This window comes from Chlamydomonas reinhardtii, chromosome 13, assembly GCF_000002595.2.
Source record: "Chlamydomonas reinhardtii strain CC-503 cw92 mt+ chromosome 13, whole genome shotgun sequence".
Classification (NCBI taxonomy): Eukaryota; Viridiplantae; Chlorophyta; class Chlorophyceae; order Chlamydomonadales; family Chlamydomonadaceae; genus Chlamydomonas; species Chlamydomonas reinhardtii.
In genome coordinates, this window is record NC_057016.1 from 1910607 (window position 1) to 1931552 (window position 20946).

General features: G+C 64.2%; 3 protein-coding genes across 3 annotated transcripts; 2 read left to right on the forward strand and 1 right to left on the reverse strand.

Moving 5' to 3' along the window:
* The first annotated feature begins 1 nt into the window (after position 1).
* CHLRE_13g576050v5 (uncharacterized protein) lies at positions 2 to 7133 on the forward strand. The gene is made up of 9 exons (XM_043069458.1): positions 2 to 281; positions 393 to 465; positions 746 to 1030; positions 1349 to 1478; positions 1779 to 2010; positions 2340 to 4089; positions 4492 to 4623; positions 5666 to 5809; positions 6231 to 7133. Exons 1-9 carry the CDS (start codon positions 175 to 177, stop codon positions 6375 to 6377), a joined length of 3000 nt encoding a protein of 999 aa, XP_042917433.1. The 5' UTR covers positions 2 to 174; the 3' UTR covers positions 6378 to 7133.
* Positions 7134 to 7261: 128 nt separating this feature from the next.
* On the forward strand, positions 7262 to 13373 carry CHLRE_13g576100v5 (uncharacterized protein). Its single transcript, XM_043069459.1, has 9 exons — positions 7262 to 7780; positions 7884 to 9960; positions 10230 to 10274; positions 10443 to 10595; positions 10895 to 11074; positions 11331 to 11451; positions 11548 to 11630; positions 11701 to 11892; positions 12074 to 13373. The coding sequence occupies exons 2-9, from the start codon at positions 8317 to 8319 to the stop codon at positions 12095 to 12097; spliced, it is 2442 nt and encodes an 813-aa protein (XP_042917434.1). The 5' UTR covers positions 7262 to 7780; positions 7884 to 8316; the 3' UTR covers positions 12098 to 13373.
* Positions 13374 to 13375: 2 nt separating this feature from the next.
* CHLRE_13g576150v5 (uncharacterized protein) lies at positions 13376 to 20321 on the reverse strand. Its single transcript, XM_043069460.1, has 12 exons — positions 18775 to 20321; positions 18208 to 18313; positions 17796 to 17839; positions 17445 to 17543; positions 17030 to 17117; positions 16763 to 16827; positions 16371 to 16466; positions 16082 to 16131; positions 15708 to 15786; positions 15331 to 15516; positions 14790 to 14898; positions 13376 to 14519 (listed from the first exon to the last, which is right to left on the reverse strand). Exons 1-12 carry the CDS (start codon positions 20122 to 20124, stop codon positions 14440 to 14442), a joined length of 2352 nt encoding a protein of 783 aa, XP_042917435.1. The 5' UTR covers positions 20125 to 20321; the 3' UTR covers positions 13376 to 14439.
* Positions 20322 to 20946: the final 625 nt, after the last annotated feature.

Below are 20946 nucleotides of genomic sequence, written 5' to 3' on the forward strand. Positions count from 1 at the left end.
TGGTAAATTTGGCATTAACGAGCATCCCATAAAGGACGTGACCGGCGCCCTTCTGGAACTTTATGATAATAGATTGTCCTCGCCTGAGCGCGCCGATAGTGATCGTAGTAGACATGCCTGATGCCAAGATAATTAAATCTTAGTTCCGGCGCTCTTCTGGTGGCAGGGCCGCGAATGTGCTCCCCACGTTTTGTGCGCCGGGGGGCGTGCGCCAGCCTCGCCCTGCTCCTGTTAGCTATCGGGGCGAGCGGAACACGTCCACGAGCATCAGAAGCATATGGGTGAGCACGCCTCGGGCTCGGCGGCTGGCAGGTCCTAGTTGCCCCACCTCCCCAGAGCCATCCAGGCCACTGCAGAGCTTCAGCAGTCTGTCTTCGCCGGTGCTGCAACAGGAACCTTCGAGGCTCTAAGGCGGCAACGCACGAGCTGGACGTGTCCGCACATGAGCTTTTGCAGCGGTGCAAGGTGCGTGTCGCCCGCGCCTGTTAGCTCAATCGAGGGCTGCACAAAAGGGCCCAAACCGCGTACCGTGCCTAGTGCATGCCGTTCTGGCCCCTCACACGCAGCGCATCTGGCCCCAACACCTACCCCCAAGTCTACCCCACGCACCCCCCACCTGCACAGCCCGCCGTACTGTAGGCACGCACAGCGGCACAGCGCTTCTGGTCCCCGCTTATGCTCCACACACACGCCACCTTGAACGGTGGAAGTAGTGCCTGAAGTGCCATCTTCCTACTCCCTGCAGGCTGACGCGGCGTGTGCCAGCGCGCTCTCAGCATTGCACGGCTCTGGCACGGCCCGCCTAGGCCTGGCGGGGACAGACGCCGGCGCAGCCTCAGGCGTGGAGGCGAAGCGCCTGGAGGTGGAGGTGAAGGGCCTGGAGGCCGCTGCAGCAGTGCTGGATGGCAGCGATGGGCCTGCTTCGCGCCTGGGGGCTGGCAGCGAGGCGCATGCGGAGCTGCTGGATTCGGCGCTGCTGCTGGTGGTGGCGGCTGACGACCAGACCACCAGTCTGGAGCTCAAGGCCGTGGTGAGACCCTCATGCTCGTGTGGGCGGCCACCGGACCGCGTGCCTGCGCAATTGCATGCTGTGCAAATCGTGCTGAGAATGCGGGTCTGGTCTGGTCAGATCTGGTCTTTGTGTGCAGGGCTTTTGTTTTCCGTTGGCCAGGCTGCAAAACATGTAGGCTGTTTGGCCCCACTCACCAGCGATGATGTCCATCACACGAGCCCGGCTACACCAACGAAGCCGCATTCTTCATATACCTGTGCACGGAGTGCACTCACGGCGTCCACACCCTCGCACCCTGCTGCTAACAAACACTCGCACCTTGACACCCGTACACAGGCGGCGCTGGTGTTGTTTCTGGAGGCAGTGGCGGGCATGTACCTGCCGTTGGCGCTGCGCCGCCTGCCGCACCACCAGTGGTGGCTGTCACTGCTCAACTGCTTCAGCGGCGGCATCTTCTTGGCCGCGGGTGGGTAGGAAATGCCCTAAGCATGGGGGTCAGTGCAGGGCCAGAGGATGGGAGGGGAGGGGAGGCCGCACAGCCAACTCGCAGCATCACGCCCGCCCGGTGGGGGCCAGAGAATGAGGGCCAGAGGATTGGCCCTTACACCTCACTAGCCATGCCTGGACCAGTCCACCTCGGACCCTCCCCCGCCTCGGCATTGCATTACACTCGTCAAGTACCGTTGCCCTTGGACCGGCAGCATGCACCCCACCTCACGCCCCCACCCGCCATTTCAACCCCCATGCCCCCGACCTCGGCCCGCAGGCATCGTGCACCTGCTGCCGCACTGCGCCGAGGCGCAGGAGGCTCTGGGCCCGCTGCCTCCGCCCTGGCTGCCGCGCTGGCTGCGGCCGCTGCTGCCGCCCGACTACCCGCTGTACCTGGTGCTGGTGGTGTGGGGCTACTGCCTGGTGTTCTGGGTGGAGCGGGTGCTGTTCGACGTGCACGGCGAGGGCCACAGTCACTGCCAGCACTCCAACGTGTTCAGCCACAGCAGGTGTGAGGGGCGGCTGGGGTCGGGAGGGAGGCGGGGGTCGGGGTTGGGGTTGGCCGGTCGGGGTTGGTGGATGTCTGTACCAATGGTGTGGGGTGCTGGGTTGGGTGTGGGGTGCGGGGGTGAGGAGGGCGGTTACGAGGAGGCGGGGGAGCAGTCACGTTGCCAGTGCCACAATCAATCAGCATACCCGCTTGTCAGCCAGCCTCTGTAGTAATGAGGTCGATGAGGCGAAATGGCTACGGCCGCCACCGGTTGCACAGATCCGCTCGGTTATGTCGCTTCCGCTCATCAATTGGTGCGTCCTTTCCTCGATTGATTTGTGCCCACAGCTACTACAAGCAGTTGTCGCACCGGCAACGGGCGCCCCCTGGTGGCGGCGCGGGCAGTGGTGCCGGCGGGAGCACAGAGCCTGATGCAGCCGCCCACGGACTCGGGCACTCGCATGCGCACAGTCACGGGCACGGCTGTGGTGACACCCATGGCTTCACCCACGGCCCTACCGCTCACAGCAGCTACAACCCACCCCAAGCCCTGGCCCCAGGCCCAGGCAGCCGTTTTGCCCCCCGGCTGCTAGCCATCACACTGCACGGCGGTATCAACGGCGTCAGTGCGGTCACTGGCGGCGCGCCGGCGGCTGGCGCGGCTGGCGGGTTGCCTGTTGGCGGCGGTGGCAGCCCAGAAGGCGGCAGTCCCGACGGCTGCAGCCCCTGTGCTGGCGGCAGCGGCGGCGGCGGCGGCGAGGCTACCGGCGGGGTGGAAGGAAGCACGCATGGCGGCGCAGCCACAGGGCTGGGCTCGGCCGCGGACGATGAGCAGACGCCGCGGCGGCCGCAGCTACGAGCCAAGTACGGTGGCGTGCCCCTGCCGCCGCCGGCCCCGCCGCCACAACAACAGCTGCCGTACAACCCAGCCGCCGCTACCATTCCCACGCCTTCGGTTGGCTGCTGCAACCACCACAACCACAACAACCACAACCACAACGGCCAAAGCGGCCACAACGGCCACGGCCACGACGGCGGCGTCATGGGCAATGGACACGCGCACGGGCACAGCGGCGCCAGCCTGTCTAGATCTGCGCCGACGCCGCTACTGCCCGCGCCTCCTGGGCCACCGCCGCAGCAGCTGCAGCTACAGCCGGGGGTACCCCCGCTGCCGGCACCAATTGCAACTATCGCCGAGCTCCATGAGGTGGTGGCGGCGGCGGCAGCTAGCGGCAACACCGGCGGCGTTGCCGCAGGCGGTGCGGGTGGCGGGGATGAGGACGCGTCCAGCTGTCACAGCGAGCACAGCCCTCGCGCGGTGTGCATCTGCGTGGAAGAGGTGGAGAATGCCCAGGTGGCGCCGTCGTCCTCGGCAGCGGCCCTGCAGTCCGTCGGTCATGCATGGTCACGCCATGAGCCGCACGGCGACGGCAGAGGCCGGCACAGCCGTCGCGGCAGCATGGGCGGCGGCGGCGGCAGTCTCGGCGGCACGCCGCGCGGCCTCAGCCGCGCCGGTAGCGCCAGCGGCCTGCGCTCGCCACTGCTGCCGCCGCCGTCGCTGCCGTTACAAGCAGCCGGCGGCGGCGGGCTGGGCGGCGGCGGCGGCGACCCGCGGCTCGCGATGCTGCTGCTCCTGCAGAACCAGCACCGGCACTCGGCCGCAGCGGCGCCGGGCTGCGGGCAGCCCTGCGGCCACGACCACGCGCACACGGACCCGCAGCGGCCGCGCAGCCGCCGCCACTCGCTGGATCCCAACTACAGCCACAGCCACAGCCACGGTCACGGGCAGGGCTGCGGTCACGCGCACGACTACGGCTGCGGGGATAACCCGAACCACGGCGGCCACCAGGGCCACTCCCACCACCACTGCTGCCACCTTGACCACGACAGTCACGGCTCGCACGCCTCACAAGGCCGGCCGCAGCAACACAGTCAGCAGCAGCTCATGCGCAATGGCAGCGGGACGCAAAGCCACGGCCACGGCCACCACGGCCACCACGGCCACGGCCACGGCCACGCGCACGGCATCCGGCCGCGGTTTCGCTTCATGCACGGGGTGGTGCTGCTGGTGGCGCTGGCGCTTCACACCATGTTGGAAGTGAGTGCGAGGAGGGATGTAGCAATGGTTCATTGAAGGGAGATGTTGACGCGCAGAACCCCGGCGACGCCTGGAATCACGCCGTTTCGAACCCCATGTTCATAGCTTGCCTCCCCGCGTCGGCAAGCCCCGTACGTTGAATCCCAGCTAAGCTCCCGCTCGCTGTCTCCTCACGTTCCTCCCCCTCTCCCTTCCCCTTGCTTCTCCACCTCTGCAACTCTGCAAACCCCCTCTCTCCTTGTGTCCCCCCCTCCCCCCCTACTCCCCCCCACCTCTCGGGGCCCGTCGGGGCTCGGGCACACAGTCACCCTCCTCTTCCCCACCTCTCCCCCTGCTCTCCCTCACCTCTCCCCCTGCTCTCCCCCACCTCTCCCCATGCTCTCCCCCTCCTCCCCGCTGCAGTGCATTGCACTGGGCCTGGTGTCCTCGCGCCCGCAGTTCCTGGTCCTGTTCGCGGCCGTGGCCAGCCACAAGGCCGTCAGCGCGTTGGCGCTCAGCAGCCGCTTCCTCAAGGAGGGAGCCAGCCTAGGGCAGGTGGGCGCGGGGGGGCGTGTGTGTGTGTGTGTGTGTGTGTGTGTGTGTGTGTGTGTGTGTGTGTGTGTGTGTGTGTGTGTGTGTGTGTGTGTGTGTGTGCGTGTGTGTGTTAAAAAACGAAACGAAAGCCCGCCCAATGACGCGACGGAGTTACTTACCGATACCCACCATTTGACCGAGCGTCGCGTGACTGTGTGTGTGTGTGTTAAAGAGCACAAGGAAAACGTTGCGCAAAGACAGTGTATGCGATGCAGCAAAGCGACGGTTTACGGATGTTACCTGAAGTTACCTCGCATACCTGCTGCGGTGAGCCGCCGGTCTTACCAACCGGAAATCGCGCAACCCCCGCTACTCTAACCTCGAGGGGGGATTAGTGTCCACACGCTCTCAAGGGTGCAAACCCATGCATGTGCTCACGGTACCGTGAGGCCCAGGCACTCCTACAATTCCTAGCTCCGCGTCGCTACTCCTGGCCGCTAAGTCCAAGCTCCCGCCCAATCATCGATGAAATTCTCACCTACGAGCGAATAAGAAAACAACAGAGGACAGGGCGGTGTGTGTGTGTGTGTGTGCCTGTGTGTGGGGGGGGCGGCGTGTGTGCGTGTGTGTGTGTGTGTGTATAAACCAGCCCAAGCTAAAGCAACCCAAGCGAAACTAGTGGAGCATGGAGATGCAGCGGGGAGGGAGGGGGGCTTTGGTGTGGGAGAGGGGCGCGCGGAGCTGTGCTGACTGGGTGCGGGCACTTGTCCAGATGGGAGCGGCGTTGCGGCTGGGTGACAACGCATTCCGGGGTTCCTGGCGCTCACGCGGGCAGCGGCGTGGAGCTGGTGTGGCAGCAAGGGCACGCCGCTCACAACGCTGGCCGCGCCCGTTCACAATCACCGCTGCTGCATGCGGCCGCGCCCATGCGCGACCACCCACGCAACCCTGCTACATACTACATACCTATGGCCCTGCCGCCTCCCTCGCGCCGGCCTCGCCCGTTCACAATCACCCCTGCTACATACCTGTGGCCCTGCCGCCTCCCTCGCGCCGGCCGCAGGTGACGCGCTACGTGGGGCCGTTCTGCCTGGTGGCGCCCGCCTCCATCCTGCTGGGTGTGTACGTGGGGGCGGTGGCGCCCGCACTCAGCCTGCTGTTCAGCTGCTTTGCCACTGGCACATTCATTTACGTGGGCGCGTCCGAGGTGAGGCAGCCTTGGGCGCGGTCGCAGGGATGGGCGCTGGGCGCTGGGCTGGGCCGGGCTGGGCTGGGCTGGGCTGGGCCGGGATGGGATGGGATGGGATGGGATGGGATAGGATGGGGATGCTGAGAGTGCGAGGGTGAGGGTTGTTTTCATCATACCCTTTGACAAGGAGGTGGGGAGGGTGGGGTTGGTGGGGCGATGGCGTGCAGTGATCAGCGACTTCTGCAAGCTGCCCTGGGCTCCAGGAAAAGCGCATTCGAGGGCTGGGGGCGTGGTAGGCATGGATTGGGCCCGACTGGTAGGGGAGGACGCGCGCTGTGCACGCACCAGTGCAACCGGCGCGGACTGCGTCTCTCCTCTGAACCTCTTTGCTAACCCACCCCACCCACGCATCCACTTTTGCTCCTGCTCCTGATGCCAGGTGATTATGGAGGAGTTTGAGGGCGAGATGCGCGCTGACCGACGCGACATATCCACACATACAGCCCGCTACGCCAAGTTCGGGGCGGTGCTTGTGGCGGTCGCGGCAGTGGCGGCCAGCGGCCTACTGCCTGAGCACCACCACTAATAAGCGCGTGTCACCGCTGGGCCTCCCCTGCCATTGAGCGTGTATAGGCGAGGTAAGATGGAGTGACGTAAGGGCGCGCTGGGCGCTTGCAGCAGCGAGCTGGGCAGGGTGTGATGGGCGGAGTGCGGGCGGAGGTTGGAGTGTAGAGGCGGCAAGAACGCTGCCGTAGAGACAGAGCTAGAGATCGCCGGGCGAGTCATCAGTCAATGTGTGTAAGCAATGCGGCTAGGCTGGCATACAACGACAAACTGGTAGTTATTACCGTAGACAGGCGTATGGGCCAGCTTGGCAAGCAACTCATTTACCCCGCATAGGTTGTCAGACCTCGACGTTTGCATGTGCCCGAACCCTTAGGCAGCTAAGGGTGGTCTAGGTTGCCTCTTGAGACTTAAGCGGGTGGTAGTGGCAACATTGTTGACAGTGTTTCAGTCGCATGACTCACGAACACGTCCGGAGCAGGGCGAGGAGCACTGGTGCGGCTGGCCAGCACAGTTTCTCTGGCTGTTTCTTGTGCACCGCTTCTTGGGCTCTTCGCACGTCTTCACGACATGCTTCCCGTTGACAGATGACTAACACCAGCGCGCCTGGAGCTGGTCTATGGAGCCTGCGTCTGGCTTCCGCCGTGGCACCAAATTACCTGTCTGGAGCCATGGGCGAAAACCGGGATGGCCCCAAGATGGCCCTTCCAAGGGCCGCTCACTTTTTTGGCTTCCTGGTCCCCTCCCCGAGGCATAGTCGTTTAACAAGTCCTATACCTTTTCGGGACCGATGCGCTTCTCACCTTTTTGTGCAGCGCGGAGGAGTGCGGCGAGTCGCGGCCCGGCGCGAACTGCGGAGTATTCTCGCAGTACCATTAGCTCATGCGATTGACCAGACTCTTCAGAGATTACATTTTGGCCCACATTCACTCTTGCGCACACAGATGTGCGCATCAGCAGGTCAATGAGCGAGGTCTCACAGGTGTTGAGGCAGACCTTTCAGTAATAATAGTGCGCCAGGTTCCCCTCTGCGTCGCCTTTGTTTGAGAAGTTGTATCTGTGGGTGAGAGCTACAAACCTTTCATCATTAAGCGACAAGTTACCGAGCGAGCCGCACCGGAAAATGAGTTTCAGCAACAAATTCAGGAAGCTGATCGTCAAGCTCGGCAATACAAGCAATGATGAACCAATTAAGGGGGACATCACTGCTGTGGGCCCTCGATCGACTGCGGACTCCCCCAGCAGCATGCAGCACAGTGCAACTCGAATTTGTCGTCAGGAGACGTCCCCAGCCTCCTTTGGGGATACTAATGACGTGGTACAAACGGAAGGCGTGAAAGTCCTCCAGCGCACGCAGTCGACGCTCGAGCCGTCCGGGTCGCCGCGCGGCGGGTTGGCAGCGGCGGCGGTGGTTGCGCGCTTCAGGTGCGCCACTCCAAGCGAGTCAACCAGTTTCGCCGACATTTCCTCTTAGTACACGATGCACTTGCTTTCATTCATGACCTTGCCTCTGGGTTTCCATTGACAGGCTGCCCAGCCTGGGCAGTCCCAAGGCGACGAGCTCGGGGCGGCCTGCCCTTGGAACACCCCAGTGCACCGGCGGAGGCCACGGCGAGCTGATGTCCCCCACGACCTTGGACAGCGGCAGCTTCAGCCAAGAGGGCCTTTCCGGCCAGCACGCAGCAGCTGCTGGGCCCTTGCCTCTCGCCCGCCAACTTGCGGCAGCTAGCAGCCGTAGCCGCCGCCGCCCGAGCCGCCGGAGTCTGCTGATGCTGGGAAGCAGCGCGGCGGTGGTTCCCGTGTCTCACTGCGGAGGAGGAGGCGCAGCGGCAGCGACAGCAGCAGCGGCGGCAGTGGGAGAGGCGGCGCCGCCAGCGGCGCCGGCGCCGGCGCAGCACCAGCAGCTACGAGGGGTGAAGGTGCGTGTGTTGCGCTCCTCACAGAGTGCGACCCAGCTCATCATGAGGCCCGCCAGACCCACATCGCCCACATCACCAGAAGGCGGCATGAACGACATCGGCGGCGCCGCCGCCGCCAGCTGCGGGCGGCGGCCCACCGCATGCCACGAGTCGCAGCAGCTTCCCAGCCCCGGCCCACCCTGCGGCGGCAGCAGCAGCAGGCTCGCCTATTCCAGTAGCTTCATCACCACCGCCGCAAGCGATAACAGCAACAGCTACAACAGCAACATCTTGATCGGCACACTATGCAGCCCGACTACCCCGCCGGCCGGCCCCCCGGCGCCGCCCGCGGTGCAACAGCTTGCACCGCTGTCACCGGTGGCCGCGTTGAAGGCGTCGCCGCGAACGGCGGTGCCGGCCGCCCGCACGGCCAGTCGCCTGAGCAGCCTCTGGTCACCCGGCGGCGGCCACCAGCAACAGCAGTACCAGCAGCATCCAGACCCGCCCGCCGCGGCCCTGCAGTCATCGACCAGCACGCCGCAAATGCAGCTGCATCCCCCGCACGTGTTGCCGGATGCCGAGGCTGCTCCTGCCTTCGTGGTGGAGGCCTGGCCAGCCCTGTCGCTGTCTTGCTCGGCCTGTCCCACCGTCAACCTGTCGCCGCCGTCACCGGCGTCGCCCTTCGCCGCGTCTGCTGCCGACGGCGGCGGCCTGCTGGCGGCGCCAGCCGCTGCCGCCGCCTCGACCGCCCCCGCCGCGTTGGCCGCGCCATCACGCGCACGGCGGCTGCTGGCACCTGCGCCGGCGGAGGATGCAGCAGCAGCTGCCGCCGCCGCCGCCGTCACCGCTACTGCCAGATCTGCGGCAGTACAGGAGCTGTACGGCAGCAGCAGCAGCAGCCGCAGTGCGCCGGCCTGCCACCAGGCGGCGGTGGGTGATGGCGTGCCGGGACCGCAGCCGCCAGCAGCAGTGCACGTGCCTGTGGTGGCGGCGGCGGCGGCGGGTGCTGTAGATGCTGCTGCAGTCATCATCAACCGCCGCGGCAGCATATCGCTCATGCCGCAGCAGCAGAGGCCAAGCACCGCAACACTGCAGCAGCAACAGCAACAGCAGGGAGGCCGTGGGGCTTCTCAAACGTTGGCGGCCCCAAGGCTAACCTATGAGGTGGTGACTGCTGATGTGGAGTATAGTGCTGCTCCTGCTACTGCTGCCGCTACTGCCGCCGGTGCTGGCTCGCCATTCTCGCCTCCATCGCCGGCAGACATGTGGGGGGCCGCCGCGGCCGCCGCCTCCGGCGGGCCCCAGCAGGGCCTGCTGCAGCCGTGCTTGCCGCCTCAGGCAGCAGTAGCCACCGCCGCGTCACCACCAGCTGGCATGATCATCGGCAGTAGCGCCAACAACAGCAGTAGCGGTGACGTGCCGGTAGCGGCGGCGCCGGGCGCTGACGCGGCCGCGGCGGCCCTTCCTCACTCGGCCGCTGCCACAGCCGCCGCCGCCGCCGCTGCTGACGATGCGGCGGACGCTGCTGGCGGCGGCGGTGGCCGCGCGGGGCGCGTCCGGCGCCCGGCCAATGCTGTGTACGACGAACTGATGCCACAGCGGCCGCTGCCGCCCAGAAGCGTGCTGCACCTGTCCATGTCGGCGCCGGCGGCGATGCTGCACGGCGTGGTGTCGTCGCAGAATGCCTGGGGGCTGTCTAACTTCAAGGTGCGCGCGCGCGCGTGTGTGCTTGTACGTGTGCGTGCGCGTGTGCGCGTGTGCGCGTGCGCGTGTGTGCGTGTGTGCGTCAACCGGAGCGCTGCGTGAGATTGCTGCTGGGCTTCTGGGCTTCTGGGCTAGGCTGGCCGTACGTGAAGTACCCGGGGAGGCCTTGAATGGATGGAGGTTGCACCGGTCAACATGATTGACCTCACTCTCCATCCACCGCCGTGCCTACCTGTCTCACTCCTGTTGATGCCTATTGTCTTCTCCATCAGGTGGTTCGTGACATCTACCAGGGCTATGCAAGCACCGTGCACAAGGTAAGTGCCTGGGCGTGCGGCTGGGTGGTGGCTGTCAGCACGCATCCCAAATCATCAGCCCACGCGCACCTACCTTGTTACACACACACACACACACACACACACACAGACACACGCACACACACACACACACACACATCATGGCCCATCTACGTACCCACCCTGCAGGCTGAGTGCCTGCACTCGGGCGAGCCTGTGGCGCTCAAGGTGTACCGGCTCAAAGGGCAGTCCGACTTCCTGCGCTACCAGATGATGCGGGAGCTGCACATACACGCCCGCCTGGCGCACGACAGCATGGTGCACCTGATAGGCGCGTTCCAGGTAGGTAGATAGGGCAGGCCGCCAGGCCCGAGTGGTGCGTGCATGATACCGTACGCACCGCCCGCCACCCGCCCTGACCGTCACCCGTGCATTCCTGTACTGCACGTGAGCGTACGTCTGACGCGCGGTAAGCGCGTGACCGCGCCCCTTCCCCCGCACGCGCCAACATTGCGCACACCGCGTGCGTGCCCCGCCCCCGCCAACGTGCCTAGCCACGACTCCGCTGCTTCTTAGTTACTCACCATGAGTGTAACCCCCTTCCTCCTCGCCCGCCGCCCGTCGCCGCCTTCGGCCCGCAGGACGGCAACAAGCTGGTGATGGTGCAAGAGTACATGCGCGGCGGCACACTGGCGCGCGTGCGCGAGGAGCTGGGCGGCCGCCTGAGCGAGTTCCAGGCCATGCACCTGGTGCTGGTGCCGCTGCTGCGGGCGCTCGCGCACCTGCACGCCCGGGGCATTGTGCACAGAGACATCAAGCCGGTGAGCGGGCGGGCGGGCGGGTGGGTGGGTGGGCCGTGTGCCGCGTGCGGTGTGCTGCGGTGCCGTGCGGTGTGGTGCGGTATGCTGAGTTGATTTGCGCTTACCGTATGCGTGCTGTTCGGCCTGTGCATGCATGCATGCATCGCGTCCGCCAGCTGACGTGCGCCCCAGTACGTACGTGCCGCGCCCGTGCCCGCGCCCGCACCCCGCTCGCAAAGCTCTCATCACACCGTGTGTACCTGAACCCGACACACAGGCCAACCTGCTGTTCACGCCCAACTGGCGCATCAAGCTGTGCGACTTCGGCGTGTCCATCTGCCTCAGCGAGGAGCGCGCCGTCACGCGCACGGGATCCAAGGACTACATACATGGCGCCGGTGAGTGCGCGTGCGTGCCCGATTTGAGACCCGCCCTGACACGTCTGCCCGGGAGCGTTGATTCTTATTGGTTCTTCCGCACGCACGCACGCGCAGGAGGTGACGGTGTGCCCGCTCAAGAGCCGGGTCGAGGACAACAAGGAGAGCGAAGAGCTCGCCTACACGCCCGCCGTGGACGTGTGGAGCCTGGGTGTGCTGCTGTACGAACTGCTGGTGGGTTTCGTGCCATTCCCCTGCGGCACGCCACAGGCCGGCAGGGCCGCAGCATACGGTCCCAGAGCCAGCAGCAGCGCCCGGCGCGAGCCGGCAGATGAGCTGTGCTTTCCCTCCAGCGTGGGCGAGCCGGCGCGCGCCTTCATACGCGCCTGCCTGCAGCTGAACCCCGCCGACCGGCCCACGGTTCGTGAGCTGCGGCAGCACGAGTGGGTCATCAAATCACTGGTGAGTGCGTGGGGATGCCACGAGTGCCTAGAGCGGGTGCGCGCCACCGTACAGACACACACGTGGCGCCTGCTTGGGACCCCACCAGCCCTTGCACGCACCCCACAACTTCCACATACCATATGTACATAAGAGCGTCCCGCCATGCTGACGCACATACGAATTCCCAATGCACTTGCAGGAGGCGCCGATCAAGTCGCCATAGATGGCGCCAGCTCGAAAGCTAGTCAGCAAACCACCTTTAGTAAGCTTTCGTAAGATGGCACAATTTTGCAGGAGCGCGTTGGCGGACCCGTCAATCTTGGGGACCAGCCAAGGCCTAAGGGGTGTGGCATCCCTGCCTTCTGCGGGGGGCCCTGCCTCCTGCTGCCGCGTGCCGTAGTCCCACGGCGTTTTCCACCTTACTAAACACATGCTTGCTCACGGTGCTGGCTGCTGAGAACCAATGGTAGTATGATGGCCCATGGCACTGGGATGATCGAGATTCGCTATTATGATGGGCACATGGTGGGTCAGGATCGGGCAAATTCTTGAATTCATGTTGAATTGCGCACGGTTTGGCCATGCGTGCTGACAGCGCCGGCTAGCACGCACCGTGCAGAGCTTCCAAACCCGGCAATTTAACCCCCCCGAACCACGAAGCACGACCTGCGGGATCATGCATGGAAGGAAGCGGTGTTGTGCCAGTGCACTCTACTACACTATGCTTGTTTCCCGTGTGATGATAGTATGTTTACACAACCTGAGCATACATGGGGCCCATGAGCCAGGGACTACTAGCCATCTACAATTCTGTGTCTGGGCAAAGAGCGTCCGCGGGGGCAACGTACGAATGGCCTGAATGCAGGTTATTATGTGAATACTACATGCTTACCGTATGTTTCACGTATGTTTTACGTATGGATGGCTTGTGGAAGGCGCCTGGGGTAGGTTGTGCAGTTCCGTTCCAGAGTGAGCTGCTAGCGCTGCGCAGTGCCGGTACCGCGTGTGGAAAGCACGGCAGGTATGGGTCAGCCCCTCTGGCGGGTGGGTGGCGTGGGTGTAGTGCGGTGCGTGCTGTGGAAAAAACGGTCTGTCATCTGCTAGCTAGCCCCAATACTATAAAGATAACGCAGCACAACATTGGGTGGGTGAATTTGGCAGTGGCGAGGGCACTAAGTAGGTCGCCCCAGGTCGTCCGGTGTTGCACGACTGCGAATTGTGCCGGCCAAGTTCAGCCTTGCACGCAATTATGGTGGTGTCCCTAGACTACAATTGACAGTAGCATGGCCGGCTCGCCCAGTTGGTGGATGTAGGTGCGCGTAGCCGCGCATGCAATGCAGGGGAGATGGGTTGTATGTACGGCGCTGGACCGCATGCGCCCAGCTGGCTTTGGTTGGAGACATTTCCTTTGGTAGCTCTGCTTACTCGATGGACAAAAGGCGCAGGTAGTTGCCGGATTGTGGGCGGACCACACATCTTTTTTGACAAAACAAATCAGAGGCGGACATCGGGTGGCATCGTCACCAAAGTGCGGGAGAATGCGAAATATTTTAGAGTCCTTGAGATGGGCTGCCCGCGTCTGGCTTTAGACACCGGCTTAGTGCATGAGTGCATGTGTGTAGCACGTGCAGGCGTGTGTGAGGGCAGCCCGCAGCAGGCGAAGGCGTTTGCGTACAGCCCCTCTTGCTCACGCGGTACGTGCACGTGGGGGGCCGCGGCCCCATCAGGTTGCTTGAAACGGTACTTGATGACACCGGCAGTTGCATGCTTGGTGCTCGTGCCTTGTGGTCTTGTGGATAATCGATGCATTATATTTGCCCCAGTTGGCCAGTTGAATCGAACCACAATCGTGTGCGGTGCGTGTGTGAAGTGGATGGCTTGATCACATGAAGGGGGTCTCAGGTGGAGAAGGCTTTCTGAGTTTCTGATGGTTGAAAAGGATTTACCGGTATGCTGTGCTTGCAGAGTCGCAGCTTGCTGTCCTCTGCCCTACGCGCTTTGGCGCTGGAAGTTTAGGTGTTGCAAGTGAGTTCGTGTCATCTGCTCCTCCTCCCGTCCCATGCAGCCTTGCCCTGCGCACGGCAATCCGTAGGCCGCGCCAGCATGAACCCTAGCCGTGCACAGCCACCCGCAGCCACCTGCTGCCACCCCATCCAGCACAGAGGCAAACAACCCCAACACGCAAGGCCACAGTACCAACAGCATCCCTGCTCCTGTGCTCTGGCCTAGCTCCAGCTTTCAGTGCGCCTAACGCGTGCCAGCCAGCCACGGCGACCTCAGCCACCTGCGTGCTTGTGTCAGCCCAGATCCTGGCGCCCTAACTCCCCGCCTCCTGCCTCCCATCTGCTTCAAGCAGCTAGCCGCTAGCTAGCCCTTGTTCTCTCGAGAGCGAGAGCCACCTTTCTTGTCTACCTGTCAACCTCCGCGCTCTCAGATGCTACAGCCGCTCCAGCTGCTATGCAACAGCATGCGGCTTCCTTATCAGCCTCCGCGCTCTCAGACGCTACAGCCGCTCCAGCTGCTACAGGCGCTGCTACAGCCGTGGCTACAGCTGCTAAGCGGCTGCTACAGCTCCCCCGCCAGCGGCACTCCCAGCGCCAGGTCGGGGTGCTCCAGGCAGAACATCATCTTGACCGCCGCACACTCTGGAGGTGACCGGGCGAGAGGAGGAGGAGGGTGGAGGGCTTGTAAATGCCAGCCCAAACTACCGTAAGCCAAACCAAGCCAAACTAGGACAAGGAGCCAAAGGGCCAATGTGTACGGTATGGCGGGTTGGGCTGAGGGCATGTGTAGTGTGAGAGAGGCGAGCGAGGCGCTAGGGCCTCACAAAGCCTGTGCGTGTAACATGTGCGGCAGGCGTTTGGATCGTTCGGATGGGGTCAGCAGGTCTTCGGATGCCGTCATCACACGCGCACCCGGCGTCATGTGCGGCCCGGCGTCCACGCCCATCTCCGCCGCCAGCTGCCCCGCATGGTACAGCGCCGGCTGCAGCGGGCCGCTGCTGCACTGGCTGGTCAGACACACCTGCAGGGGGGGAGGGGGGCAGGCAGGGCGGAGACAGGGAGCGGTCACATTCATGATCAATCAGGGCTGGGTGGGTGGCCAGGGGAGGCAGGCGGGGATAAGGGTGGGCGCGGGTTTACACGGTGGTACCGTAATAGGACAGGGGCCCCGAAGTGTCACGTGCGCACGGCACCCCCGCTCTGTGCCAGCTTCAGCAGGGCAGCCGCGGCCTGCTTCGTGTCGCCCCGCATCCCTGTACACCACCCATGCGGCCATGCCAGCCCGTGGCCGTGCCCTTGCTCGTGTCTTCCAATCCGCCCTTGAGCCGACCCCACACGCGCCCCAACCCCCAACCCCCAAATCCCAACCCCCCCTTACTCGTGCCCTACTCCCCCACAACCCGCACACGCCACACGCCACGCCCCACACACGCCCCACACACGCCTCACCCACCTGCAGCCCCTTGGCTGTCTGCTCCTTGAGCCAGGGTATCCAGCCGAAGCTGGTCTGGTCCGGCAGGTTGCCCACCCCGAAGGCCTCCAGCACCACCCCCCGCACGCCCCTGCCGTACAGGTCGCCGTACGCAGTGCGCGGGTCGCTGCCGGGCACCACCGGGATGCGGATGACCCGCGGGTCCAGCTGCGGGGGAGGGGAGGGGAGGGAAGAAAGGAGGAAGAGGGGAGGGGGGAAGATGTGGGTGACAAACTCCACACGAGATGCCACACAAATGCGTGCACACACACACACACACACACACACACAACACACACACACACACAATGACCCTCCTCTTCGCCTTGCAATAGCGCAGCATCCGCTGCATCCCTTACCTTGAACCTGGGCTTGTAGGCGCCCTCCGCTCGCAGCAGGTAGCGCGTGTTCCAGTCCACATCGATGCCCAGAGTGGCCCTGTGTGTGGAAGGGGTGGATGGCAGGGGGTGGTCGTGTAAATACCAGCCCAAACTGAACCAAACCAGCCAACCTAGGGGGGTATATTCCCAAGCGCGATGAATAAATCCCAGCATATGGGGTTGCAACACGGGAACGGACGGCTCCAGGCCACAGCGTAGGGAACACACACACACACACACACACACACACACACACACACACACACACGCATGAAAGACGCACACGTTATGCGGCTTATCAGTAGCAGACACGTGCACACACACGCGCGCACAGCTAGGCGGTCATGACTCACAGGTAGGGGTAGGTGAGCGAGTCAAAGGCCTGGTAGGCGGCCGAGTTGACCTGGGCACAAAGAAGGGAAGACAGAGGACAGAGTGTGTGTCTACATCATGTCTGTTGGCAGAGCACGAGTTGGAGGCAGGGGCCCATCACCTGTGTGACAACCCTATATTCTGCCCTGCCTTTCTTTGCCCCAGGCCCGGGCAAATTACCCCCCATCCCCACCACCACTACCACCACCACCACCATCATCCCCGTCTACAGTTTCCTTAGCTACTCATACGTGTAACCCCCGGCCCCACCTTCTGTGTGCGGTTGCCGCGCATGAGCTTGCCGCCAAAGCACACCGCCACCTCCTGCAGCTCCACGTGCGGCGGCGAGAAGGCCGAGGTGGCCACCTGCGGGCGCACCGGTAGTTGCATGTGTGGGCATCACAACATATGGGGGACATTAGGGTGTAGTCATCAAGGGTAGCTGGGCTTCAGTGAGCGGTCCTAGATAGCCATGTATGGGGGACTGAACGGGTGCAAGTAAGATCGTGGACATTCATGGGCATAGTTGGGATACATTATACACTAACACGGCGGCTGTTGTGTATGTGGTGGTGGCGTTGCGGGACCGTGGGGTGAGTGAATTTAAGATGAAAGGAAGCGCTTACTGCGCATGTTTTCTTCTAGCGTACTCTTGAACCCACCTGAATAGAGTCGAGCAGGTTCTGTCGCGCGTCGGTGCGCGGCGCCCGCAGCGGCAGTTGGCTGCCTGCACGGTGCGTGTGGCAACGGGCGCAGCGTGAGGGCAATGGAGGTGCTGTGGTGCATCTGATGGCGGTCAATGCTCGAGCAGTACTCATGAGCAGTAGTTATGAGCAGCGCAGATCCAAGGGACGCGCCAAGGCGCCTCGTGCAGTCCGCCACGTGTTCGTGCACCCCCACCTACGTACGGTACACACGCTGTCACCTACCGGTCAGGACGATGGGCTTCTTGAAGCCGCACAGCATGAGCGACAGCGCCGAGGCCGTGTAGGCCAGCGTGTCAGTGCCGTGAACCACCTGGGGGGGCGGGAGGGTGAGCGAGAGGAGGAGCAGGGTCCCGTGAGGGGACAGGACGGAAGAGACAGGGCCCGGCTCAGTGGCGGCGCGCTGACTGCACAACTGCGCACGTCTTGCCCCAACCACCTCTCTCTCTCTCCCTCCCTCACCTCTCCTCTCCCTCCCTCCCTCTCCCTCCCTCGCTCCCTTACTCTGTGAGCTCCCCTGTCAGCCTGCCTGCCTGCTTGCCCCCCTCCCTCAGCCTGCCTGCCTCCCTCAGCCTCCCTCAGCCTGCCCGCCCCCCTCCCTCAGTCCGCCTGCCTCCCTCAGCCTGCCCGCCCGCCTCACCACGAATGCGTCGTAGTGCTGTCTGTTGGTGTGCAGCACCCGCGCGATGTGGATCCAGTCCTGTGGCCCCACCCGGCTGCTGTCCTTGTTGAACACCACCTGGGGGTTGAGGGGGGGGCGGGGTGAGGAGGTTGAGGGGGTTGAGGGGGTTGAGGGGGAAAGTGAGGGCAGGTTAGGGTGGGGGTGAGGGGGAGGCCGAGGAACACGCCCCCGCGTTTCCTTCTTTCTGCTCTTTTACACATACATGCACACACACATACGCATCAACACACATGTGACAGCCCATTCCCCCTGACCTGGCTGGGTACGGTATTTCAGCACCCGCGTCACACGCGCAAAAACAACACACACCTGCAAGTCCACGTTGGCGAATTTGTCTAGCTCCGGAACCATGGCTGTAGCGGGGAGAGGGAGTGGGAGTAAAGGATGGGATGAGGTCAGTGCCAGGCGCAGGGCCCCGTCTGGACACACGCCCGCTTCCCCCGCCTCCATCTGTCATTCTTAGCCCCCTGCCCCCCTCCCTCCCTTCCACCCGCCACCCTGACAGACATACATTACCCACACGACCTCCTCCCTCTCCCGCTTTCCCTCTCCCAACCCCCAACGCCCAAACCCAGTCCCCCCTCCCTCCCCTGGTGTTGTTTCAACTGGTATTAACACCCCCCCCACCCCACCACACACACACACACACACACACACACACACACACACACACACACACACACACACACACACACACACACACACACACAGCGCCACTCACTGAGCAAGCTGCTCAGCATCTCGCCCGGCCTCAGGCTGCCCTTGTACGAGTCGCTGGCGCCGGCACGCGGCCGCAGGTTGTGGCTCTCATCCTCCTCAAAAGCCTCCTGCGGATTGGCGCGGTTGCGCAAAGGTTGTGTAAGAGGAGGCGGAAAGGAAGGCAAGCAGCCGAGTCATAAGCCCGTCTTGTGGGCGTGCACCAGCAGTTGCGCATTTCTTCGTCTGCTTGTTATGTGGGAGTTTAGGAGTGCACAGCGCGACCCTGACCGCAGCCGCTCTGGCCCAATGCCCTCCCACCACACGCACAGGCTGCCGCACGCCTCGCCAACACAGCTCCTGAGCGGTCAAGCGCCAGAGCCCACGCCGCCCCACCCAGCGCTTAACCGTCAGCACCCAGTCACCGGCAAACGCAACACAGCGGCCCCCCCGCCGCACCGCCGCCTAGCCATGCCTGGTCGCCCCAGCCCCAACCCCCCAGCCCCACCAACCCCAGCCCCAACCAAAACCCCATAACTTCCAACCCAACCATCCATCCCCCACCCCCACCCACACCCCGCCCCAGCCCCACCTCCGGGTCCATGCCCAAGGTGCCGCCCGTGTGTAGGAACAGCACCCGCGGCAGCGGCCGGGTCACCGTGCGCAGCCGCCCCCCATGCCGCGGCGAGGAGCCAGGAGCGGACCAGCCCGGCCGGCTGCTACTGCCACTGCTACTGCCACTGCCACTGCCGCTGGCACTGGCGCCGCCCGCGACGCTACTGCCACTGCCACCGCTAATGCTGCCGTGCCCGGTGCTACTGCTGCTGGTGGTGGTGAGTGCTACAGCCGCCGCAGCGGTGGTGGCCAGCTGCGGCAACGCGCCGGCAGCGGATACGATCAGTCCTTCCGCTGACGACGGCGACTCCGAACCGCTGGCACTGCCCTCGCCATCTCTGCCACTGCCATTCCCATTGCCATTGCCACTGCCGCGACTTTTGCGCCACGCATCAGCTGCTGACGGCTCCGCCGCCGTCGCCGCCGGCTGTCGTTCTGGATCCAGATCCGGGTGTGAAACGCGCGACGCCTCCGCCAGCCCCGCCTCCGCCACGTGCTGCTGAGGCACCTCCCACATGGATCCATCCACCCCGGTCATGAGCAGCCGGCCGCGGCCGTCGCCGCCGTCGCCTCTAGTGACGCTGGTATTACTGCTGCCGCTGCCGCCGCTGCCGCCGCTGCCGTCGCCGGCTCCGCCGCCGCCGCCGTGCCTGGGGCCCTGCGCCGCCCCATGCCTTTCCTCGGTGTTGGCGCTACTCGCCGCCACCGCTGCCTCCTGCTCGTCTTCCCCGTTGCCCTTGGACGCTGAGGTGCGCCTCCCGCCGCGCCCCCGCCCCCGCCGCTGCTGCTGCTGTGCCTGCTCGCCCTCGCCCTCGCCCTCACCCGCGCGCGCCCCGGCCTTCGACCCAGATCGCTTCGCCATGGCAGCAGCAGCAGCAGCAGCAGCAGCAGCAGCGGCAGTTTCTCGCTGCTGCTCCTGCCGGGCCTGGGCGGCTAGGAACATTGGGTCCTCAGCTACGGCCAGCTCCTCATCGTCCGTGCTCCTGGCCCCCGGCGCATGCTCGCCACCGCTGATTGTGCCGTCGTTGGCCGCGTACAGGCGGCCGTTTGGCCGTCGCCCGAACACGATGAAGGCTTGGTAGTTGGGGGCAAGCGATGATGTTGAGTCCCTGGGGGGGCTGGCATTTGACCGCTTCCAGCGGGGGGTGGCACCGCTGCCGCCAAGTAGGGAGCCAGGCCAGGGCCCGAGCGCGTCCAGCGAGTTCTGGGCTTCGCCCTTACCAGACGAGCATACGAGGCCACATCTTTCAGACCGGTAGACGAGGAATGGCGTCCGTGCGTCCGGTTGGGCTCGGAAGCCGGGCATGCGCGTCCGAAAGCCCGCCATTATGACGGCACCTCGAGGTGCGCCTAACCCTGCCCAGTGCGCAAGTCCGTGCACCTGACTATGTATATCTACTTAAGTGGCGTAAGGATAGCCGGTCGCAAAGAAAAAAAGCTGACACGTCGATACTGCGGTTTACAAAGTCCTTTGACTCCGACTGGTCATCATGCCTTCATCATGCCTTCCTCGTCTACGGTATCTGTAACGAATGAATGTCTGCCGCAACCAGTCGCGGTCGAAGGCACCCTCAGGCACGAACCCTGGTTGCGGCCGGAAACCCTCGCAGACGACACGGAACCTGCCTCTGCCCTCCGCACCCGGACGTGTCTTCAGTCTCTCTATTACCCTACAACACTCATGGGGATTCATCCTGCCCCTCATTTGCAGGCGGCCTTCTGCATACTGGGAGTGCAATGAACTCGTGAGTGCACCGTCGGTCCTCGAACACATCCGCGCAGGCCAAATCACAACCTGGTCTGTGAGAGATATGGCGGTATTTTAGGATTGTGATGCTGCGTTGTGGAGACAGGGGTTGGGTGTGGGCGGCTTTGCCGGGAGTTTAACATCCTAGCGAACCGTGGATGGACTTGGCCGTGCCACCGGCACGGTCACCGTGTCGCCTATGTTGCACACCCATACCCATCCCCCTCCAACAGCCGGCCAGCGCTCTCCAGCAGCCTTTGCCGTTGCCATCTGGCATTAGATGCATGCAGCTACTCCGCGACTGCGTGCCGGGGTCGTCCGTGTGGCTGACCCCTGCACGTGCATTGGAATTTATTGATACGCCAAGCGACGTCGCGTCCTTCTCCAAAATCATGTTTAAGT